The sequence below is a fragment of the Oncorhynchus kisutch genome, linkage group LG10 (genome assembly GCF_002021735.2).
Source record: "Oncorhynchus kisutch isolate 150728-3 linkage group LG10, Okis_V2, whole genome shotgun sequence".
NCBI lineage: Eukaryota > Metazoa > Chordata > Actinopteri > Salmoniformes > Salmonidae > Oncorhynchus > Oncorhynchus kisutch.
The window spans coordinates 37,815,420-37,824,676 of record NC_034183.2 but is presented as its reverse complement, the minus strand read 5'-3'; the positions used below and the strand labels follow the sequence as shown (position 1 = coordinate 37,824,676).

Sequence of the window (9,257 nt, the reverse complement as noted above, 5' to 3'; positions counted from 1 at the left end):
TGTAAAATAATATAGCTTTAAAATCGTGACATTGCGTACTTTCGAGGAAAATAGGCAGGTTTTCGACTCATACCCTGACTTTCAGAAGGAATTGCGTGACGATTCTCTTAGCAACCGCCTGACACAGCATAACCACGGGAACGCGATTGGTTAACAGTCGGCTGGGTGGGGCGTAATACGTCTCTATTCTCGGCTGGTGGGATTCCTATTTCCTCCATTCTAAGTATCTGTTCAAATCCACATGCTGCGTTCAAAACAACTGGGAACATGGAAATCTCTGACTTCCGACCTCAGTTCGTTCAAAACAACTGGGAACTTGGAATAAAACTAGCTCCGACTCTGAAAAGTATTTTTGAACTCGGTATTCCAACTCGGGCCTCTTTCTAGAGCTCGGACTTTACGACCAGAAGATCACTGACGTCATGATTTGACCTCACCCCCTGTTTTGAACGCAGCAACACACGGCTGATCCTGACATTGCAGGAATATTGTACGTGGTAGGTGTGGTGAAGTTCTCGGAGCTGGAGGCTTGCACCGAGGGTCAGGATAAAGATGAGTCTGTGGCAGTCGGAGTGAAGTTTTTGGAAAAAGTGGACCCTTGCCTTTTGAATTATACGTTTTTTCTACCAGGTAAGTTGACTGAGAACATGTTCTCATTTACAGCAATGACCTGGGGAATAGTTACAGGGGAGAGATGAATGAGCCAATTGTAAGTTGGGGATGATTAGGTGACTATGATGGTATGAGGTGCAGCTTGGGAATTTAGCCAGGACACCAGGGTTAACACCCCTACAATAAGTGCCATGGGATCTTAATAAGTGCCATGACCTCAGAGAGTCAGGACACCCATTTAACATTCCATCCGAAAGACAGCACCCTACACAGGGGAATTGGGATATTTTTTAGACTAGAGGAAAGAGTGCCCCCTCCTGGCCCTCCAAAACCACTTCCAGCAGCATCTTGTCTCCAATCCAGGGACTGACCAGGACCAACCCTGCTTTAGCTTCAGAAGCAAGCCAGCAGTGGGATGCAGGGTGGTATGCTGCTGGAATACCACCCTGTGGTGTCAGGGTGGGTGAAAACAGAGTTGAGTGCTGTGGAATCGGTGAAGGTAACCAGAAGTGGTGTTGTAATAATTGTTTGTCTTTTTGCTGGTCAGACGGAGCAGGCGCTCTGTGTTCATGGAATGGGGGCAAGAGATGTGAATTGTTTTGCTCTCAAGAAAAGTGCACCATTGAAAGGAGTGAATACTGGGGTAGCGGTAAATGTGAAAGCTGACCAATTAAAGGGGAAGATTCCCAATGTTTGATGCTTGTTGTTTGGTGCCACGCAGGCAGTGTGGCATGAGTGCTGAAACAGAAGTTATTATCTAACACTCCAGTGTTAATGCTAAATTGTAATTATTTCGCCACTATTGCCTATTTATTGCCTTACCTCCCTAATCTTACTACATTTACACATACTGTATATAGATGATTTTTATTTTGTGTTATTGACTGTATGTTTGTTTATCCCATGTGTATCTGTGCTGTTGTTTTTGTCAAACTGCTTTGCTTTATCTTGGCCAGGTCGCAGTTGTAAATGAGAACTTGTTCTCAACTGGCCTACCTGGTTAAATTAAGGTGAAATTTAAAAAAAATGTTCTTTTGAGTTTTGATGTTGAGTCTTTGCCCGACAAGGTGATGTTAGGATATATAAGTTATCCTGTGCGAGCTTTTGTGCCAAATACATTAGGTTGTTACAGGTGTCAAGCTTATGGGCATGTGGCAGCAGTGTGTATGTAGGTGGGAGGTCCCTAGGTGTGAGAAGTGTGCAGAAGGTCATAAGACAAAGGAATGTATAGCATTGGGGAAAGTAGTGGTATGTGTTAATTGTAGGGGTGCCCATGGGGCTGGGATTCAGAAATGTCCCGTGCGAGACAGGCAGGCTGATGTTTCCAGGGTTAGAGTAGTGCAGGAGTTGTCATATGCTGAGGTGGTGAAGAAAGTAGAGGAAGATGGGTTAAGGGGGAGGGATCCTGAGAAGAGTGGTGTGAGTGGTAGATCTGTACTAAGGGATAAACCAACAGGTTATATATGTTTCAGTAAGATTAGATTTTTGGCATTTATTGCAATGGTTACTGGCTCCGACGCTCGTCGGATGTGGCAGGGCTTGCAAACTATTACAGACTATAAAGGGAAGCACAGCCGCAAGCTGCCCAGTGACACGAGCCTACCAGACGAGCTAAATCACTTATATGCTCGCTTCGAGGCAAGCAACACCGAAGCATGCATGAGAGCATCAGCTGTTCCGGACGACTGTGTGATCACGCTCTCCGTAGCCGACGTGAGTAAGACCTTTAAACAGGTCAACATACACAAGGCTGCGGGGCCAGACGGATTACCAGGACGTGTCCTCCTGGCATGTGCTGACCAACTGGCAGGTGTCTTCACTGACATTTTCAACATGTCCCTGATTGAGTCTGTAATACCAACATGTTTCAAGCAGACCACCAAAGTCCCTGTCCCCAAAAAACACAAATGCAACCTGCCTAATTGACAACAGACCCGTAGCTCTCACATCCATAGCCATGAAGTGCTTTGAAAGGCTGGTAATGGCTCACATCAACACCATTATCCCAGAAACCCTAGACCCACTCTAATTTGCATACCGCCCAAACAGATCCACAGATGATGCAATCTCTATTGCACTCCACACTGACCTCTCCCACCTGGACAAAAGTGATAATGTGAGAATTCTATTCATTGACTACAGCTTAGCGTTCAACACCATAGTACCCTCAAAGCTCATCACTAAGCTAAGGAACCTGGGACTAAGCACCTCCCTCTGCAACTGGATCCTGGACTTCCTGACGGGTCGCCCCCAGGTGGTGAGGGTAGGTAGCAACACATCTGCCACGCTGATCCTCAACACTGGAGCTCCCCAGGGGTGCGTGCTCAGTCCACTCCTGTACTCTCTGTTCACCCATGACTGCATGGCCAGGCACGACTCCAACACCATCATTAAGTTTGCAGACGACACAACAGTGGTAGGCCTGATCACCGACAACGACGAGACAGCCTATAGGGAGGAGGTCAGAGACCTGGCCAGGTAGTGCCAGAATATCAACCTACCCCTCAACGTAACCAAGACTAAGGAGATGATTGTGGACTACAGAAATAAGAGGACCGAGCACGCCCCCATCCTCATCAACGGGGCTGTAGTGGAGCAGGTTGAGAGCTTCAAGTTCCTTGGTGTCCACATCAACAACAAACTAGAATGGTCCAAACACAACAAGACAGTCGTGAAGAAGGCACGACAAAGACTATTCCCCCTCAAGAAACTAAACAGATTTGGCATGGGTCCAGAGATCCTCAAAAGGTTCTACAGCTGCAACATCGAGAGCATCAGTTGCATCACTGCCTGATACGGCAATTACTCGGCCTTCCGACCGCAAGGCACTTCAGATGGTAGTGCGTACGGCACAGTACATCACTGGGGCAAAGCTGACTGCCATCCAGGACCTCTACACCCGGCAGTGTCAGAGGAAGGCCCTAAAAATTGTCAAAGACCCCAGCCACCCCAGTCATAGACTGTTGTCTCTACTATCGCATGGAAAGCGGTACCGGAGTTCCAAGTCTAGGACAAAAAGGCTTCTCAATAGTTTTTACCCCCAAGCCATAAGACTCCTGAACAGGTAACACCCCCCCCCACACACACACACACCTCTCTTTTTACGCTGCTGCTACTCTCTGTTGATCGAATATGCATAGTCACTTTTTGATTTGATTTATCAACTGTACTGAAGGGTTGGACCGTAAGTCACAGACAATAGAGGTTGTGGTGGCAGCTACAGAGGGGTATTTGGGTGTGCGAGACATGACATCAGAAGAGTTACAGGGTGTGTTAAGTGGTGGTGTCCCATCCTTTCAGGCTGTAGGCCTGTGATGGTAGTAGGGTATTTGTTGTATTCATTCGTTTTTTTTGTTGTTAATTTTTTCAAGCAAAGTATAAGAGAGTTATACTCCAGTCGAGTAGGTGGCGGTAATGCAACATTTATTGGATGCCAACCTCATCGAAGAAGATGACATCACTGCAATGCGACAACTCCTATGAGATCACAGAGAAGTGCCCCCTCACGCATGCGTGTTCAGATTTTCTAAAATACCGTCAAGGAAGCAGTGTGCTTTCGTTGATTCTCAAGGACCGCGCAAACACTGAATTTGCAGTTTATAATGTCAACGAGTGACTTTTATTTGAGATATTATGTCGGGCACAAGGGAAAGTTTGGACACGAGTTCTTGGAATTTGAGTTTAGACCAGACGGTAAGTTAGGCGGCAATTTGACTAATTAGCAACATTAGCCAGCTAGCTAAGCATGCAAACGACTGCTTGCTAGCGGCATTTCCAAATTTATTTTATCGCAATTAGCTAGTTTTTGTATTCGTGTGTTCAGTTATAACATGATCTCAGAAATACTTCAATTGCATAGTTAACCATAACCTCACTCATTTATTGTTTCCAGCTAGCTATGTAGCTGGTTAGCAAACTAATGTATCCAAAATGCTTGATTAGTTTACAGTAGGTTTAACTTCTGTGAACTAACATTAACTAGTTATAAACAAAAACTACTATTCAACAATAGCAGTGTATCAGCATTCACAACAAACGTGACGATAACGCAATAAATGTAACTATCTTTTCAGGTAAGCTGAGATACGCGAACAACAGCAACTACAAGAATGATGTCATGATCAGGAAAGAGGTAACTTATCAAACTTACACTGAACAAAGATATAAACGCAACATGAAACTGTTTAAAACATTTTACGGAGTTAGAGTTCATATAAGGAAATCAGTAAATTCCTTAGGCCCTAATCTATGGATTTCACATAGCATCACAGAAACCTTTAAAAAAGGTAGAGGCATGGCTCAGAACTAGTCAGTAGCTGATGTGACTGCCATTTGCAGCGCGATACATCTCCTTCGCATAGAGTTGATTAGGCTGTTGATTGTGGCCTGTGGAATGTTGTCCCACTCTTCAATCTCTGTGCGAAGTTGTTAGATATTGGTGGGGACTGGAACATGCTGTCGTACATGTTGACCCAGAGCATCCCAAAAATGCTCAATAGGTGACATGTCTGGCGAGTATGCAGGCCATGGAAGAGCTGGGACATGTTAAGCTTCCAGGAATTGTGTACAGATCCTTGCTACATGGGGCCGTTCGTTATCATGGAGAAACATGAGGTGATTGTGTCGGATGAATGGCACGACAATGGGCCTCAACATCTCATCACGGTATCTCTGTGCATTCAAATTGCCATTGATCAAATGTAATTGTGTTCATTGTCTGTAGTTGATTCCCGCCCATACCATAACCCCACAGCCACCATAGGGCAATCTGTTCATAAAGTTGACATCAGAAAAACACTTGCCCACACAACGCCATATATGCTATCTCCCCGGTACAGTTGAAACCAGGATTCATCTGTGAAGCGCAACACTTCTCCAGTTGCCAACTGAAGTTGGTTATGACACCGAACTGCAGTCAGCTCAAGGCCCTGGTGAAGACAACTAGTACGCACATCTTCTCTGAGACGGTTTCAGACAGTTTGTGCAGAAATTCTTCGGTTGTGCAAACCCAGTTTCATCAGCTGTCAATGGCTGGTCTCAGACAATCCTGCAGGTGTAGAAGTTGGATTTCGGGGTCCTGGGCTGGTGTGGTTACACGTGGTCTGCGGTTGTTAGGCTGGTTGGACCTACAAACATTTTTCTAAAATGACAAAGGAGGTGGTTTATGGTTGAGAAATGCACATTAAATTCTCTGCAACAGTTCTGGTGGACATTCCTGCTGTCAGCATGCCATTTGCATGCTCCCTCAACTTGAGACACCTGTGGCATTGTGTTGTGATAACTGCACATTTTAGTGGTATTTTATTATTCCCAGCACAAGGTGCATCTGTGTAATGAACGTGCTGTTTAATCAGTTTTTTGATATGCCACACCTGTCACGTGGATGGATTATCTTGGCAAATGAGAAATGCTCACTAAGAGATGCAAACAAATTTGTGCACAACATTTGAGAAATAAGCTTTTTTGTGCCTATGGAACGATTCTTGAATCTTTTATTTTAACTAATGAAACATGGGACCAACACTATATATGTAGCTTTTTTTCTTTCGTGTTTAAAGGATTTCTTGGTTACATTGATCAGTGTATGGCCCATCAATCCAATTTCTATGTGGGATGCTGCTTAAAACTATTGAAAATGCCATCAAAACCTTATTGGGATTGTTCTCCACTACAGGCATACGTACACAAAAGTGTGATGGAGGAACTGAAGAGGATCATAGATGACAGTGAGATCACCAAGGAAGATGATGCACTGTGGCCACCCCCAGACAGAGTGGGCAGACAGGTCTGTCCATTCCCTCACACATACCTAAATAAATACTGATACTTGTAAAAGCATGATGTATGTTGAGGAAAGCAGAGCATCTCCTACTTATTGCGCTCTTGGTAATGTCTAGCCACGCCTGTTTACTTAGTGATTTTAGCCCTCATTGGGTTGTGACCTCGGTCCTCATCAGACTTAAATCAATGTAAACGGTCCTGGGCATAACCCCAGAAAGTTACAATGATTTAGTAAAAGTTATTTTATTCGTTGCTTGAATTACTAATCGTGTCTGGGGAGAGTTAACTTTTCTGAACTCTTAGGAGCTGGAGATCGTCATTGGGGATGAGCACATTTCCTTCACAACTTCCAAGATTGGTTCCTTGATTGATGTCAACCAGTCGAAGTAAGTAGTAATACTACCTCAAATGATCTGGGAACTCTTGGAAGGATATATTCCTTCAATTTCCAAATTGACCCCTAGCCTCTATTTAGTAGACACTGGTTGAGAACTGAAGATTTCATAGATGTAAGCAGCATAGTGTAAATTATACCTAGCTTACACCTATGTAATGCTCTCAGTTCTGCATAGTGGGGTTGATGTGGAATTGGGGGCCAGCTTCCTAAAAACAAGTTGTGTTTTCCAGGGACCCAGAAGGCCTCCGTGTGTTCTACTACCTGGTCCAGGATCTGAAATGTCTTGTCTTCAGTCTCATCGGGCTACACTTCAAGATCAAGCCCATCTAAGAGGAGTGGATGGTTTTTTCTCTGTTGGAAAATGTTTTATGTTTGCGCCGATTACAACATTTGTACATTTGCTTTTGGTCGATCTGTTCTTTTTTAAATTTTAAATAAATCATTGGGAAAATGCCATGTTTAATAGCCTTGGTTATCTATACATTTTTAAAGTTACTTACTGGAAGCCATAGCTGTGGTTTGGTCGATCTTGCTAGTATGAAAAACAGGTTGGAGAATTGCACACTACACTCTGTTGCTCTTGCCATACAGAGGCCAGTTTATTTCAGCATTTAGCTGAGCACACATGAACAGGAAGTTGTTAAAGGTGGGCTGAACTTCCTGATTTAGTCTCTGTTTCAATTCACATTAGGAAATGTGACTGAGAATGAGATTTTGTGTCCTTTGGTCTGGGTGTCACTTGAATGTGTGTGTGTTCAAATATGGGAAGGGTTTGTATTTTCACTGTGAAAACAGTACAGTCAGTCACCCTTCTAGATAACTTAACTGTCTAACCAGGTCTTGTCTGGTAGTAGCCTAGACCAGGGTTTCCCAAACTCGGGCCTGGGTGTACGTTCTGGTTTTTGTCCTAGCATTACACAGCTGGGGGGGGGGGGCAGTTAAGGACCATCAATAAATTATGCAATGTAAATTAGACTTAATGTTGTACACCTTTCTCTCAAATGCTTTTAATATTTGTATATGACTTTCTACCATTTTATAGTTGGTTTGAGGTTAAGTCATTGACATTTGTAGCTATTGACATTTTTTAAAGTATAATTTACTGATCTCTATTTAGCTCCATAGGGATATCGAATGTCAAATCTAATTGACCATTGGTATTACGATCGGCTCACGTGCAGCTGTGCACTGAATTGATGATTACTTGGGTGATGCCAGCTGTGGGCAGGGTTGAAATAAACCCAACCAAAGGAAAACTTACGGTACCCTTCATTCCATGACGAACCATGTTTTCCTAATTGTCTTGCAAATTTTCGTTTTGGACGAGACTGATTTTCTGACATTCTATTTACACTTTGTTGTACATTTTGCCACTAGAATAAATGTTTGACTCATTGATGCCACAGGCCGTTTTAAACATGAGAAGTTGCTTATTACGTAGAAAACAATGCCGGCACCCCGCTTATGTTTTGGTACAAAGCTGAGAGATGAGCCTGGAGAAATTAATAGACAGAGCTATTGATGCAAGGATGACCACCCATGGTATCAAAATGACCATGTTTTTAGGCTATACAGTATGTTTCAATTTACATGTTTAACAAACATTGCTGTAAAACAAGCTTGTATTTTAGATTATGGTGCAGTACGTATGACAGTTGAACTAAGCTCATGAGGCATTTATAAGTTAAATTCAAGAATCAATGGGTATATTAATTCACAAGTCCAAAAATCTATGTAGAAATGAATTCCAGCTTTAATTAGTCTAGCCAAAATGTACAATGAGAAAATATGCATATACATTTGTCATTTTGTAAACATTCTCTTTTACACTACCCCAGTAAAGTAAGGCATAGAAGGAAATACATTGCCTCTTAATAGCAAGGTCTGAGGTATTGCTTTAAAATGTTTTTCACAGCCCAAATCAAAGTGGAGATTATCAATTGTCATACAAACATGTGACAAAGCTTGCTACACAGCAAAAAAGTTTTCAAGAACAAGGTGCTACTCTGAATATCATACATTATCGATATATTACTAGATTTATTTTCCATATCAAACTAAAGGTCTTTACATGAGGTCATGCATTTAAACGTACTGGCCTCCAATATAAAAGTTAGTATTGTTAGTATAAGGCTCTTGATAGATACATTGCAATGCTAGTTAGAAAGGGAAGAAACATTGGTTTGAACACACTTGGAGATTCCATTGTTCTTCTTTCAGAATGTATTTGATGGGTATTTTCTTGGGAATCTATTATGAATTTGATATGGACAGAACATTCATAGTTATCTACCTGACAGAAAAGCAATATGCCCTCTACTGACCTATGCAGAGCTTGTGTTCTGTATCCCCTCTTATTAATCCATACCATCACTTCAAACCCACACTCTACGCTTGAGGTAAAGTACCTTTAAAACCTGACATTCACCCCAATGTACTATACAACTGCAGTCAATCATCCCGCGGT

At 42.8% G+C, this 9,257-nt stretch overlaps 1 protein-coding gene across 2 annotated transcripts; it reads left to right on the top strand.

The window, feature by feature from the left end:
• The first annotated feature begins 221 nt into the window (after positions 1-221).
• Positions 222-7,253, top strand: LOC109898111 (protein mago nashi homolog). 2 transcript variants are annotated; one of them, XM_020492914.2, is made up of 5 exons: positions 222-630; positions 4,686-4,744; positions 6,287-6,397; positions 6,697-6,779; positions 7,021-7,253. In XM_020492914.2, exons 2-5 carry the CDS (start codon positions 4,730-4,732, stop codon positions 7,118-7,120), a joined length of 309 nt encoding a protein of 102 aa, XP_020348503.1. In that variant the 5' UTR covers positions 222-630; positions 4,686-4,729; the 3' UTR covers positions 7,121-7,253. The 2 variants fall into 2 exon arrangements, with proteins under 2 accessions (XP_020348503.1, XP_020348502.1); XM_020492913.2 differs by lacking the exon at positions 222-630 and adding an exon at positions 4,105-4,305.
• Positions 7,254-9,257: the final 2,004 nt, after the last annotated feature.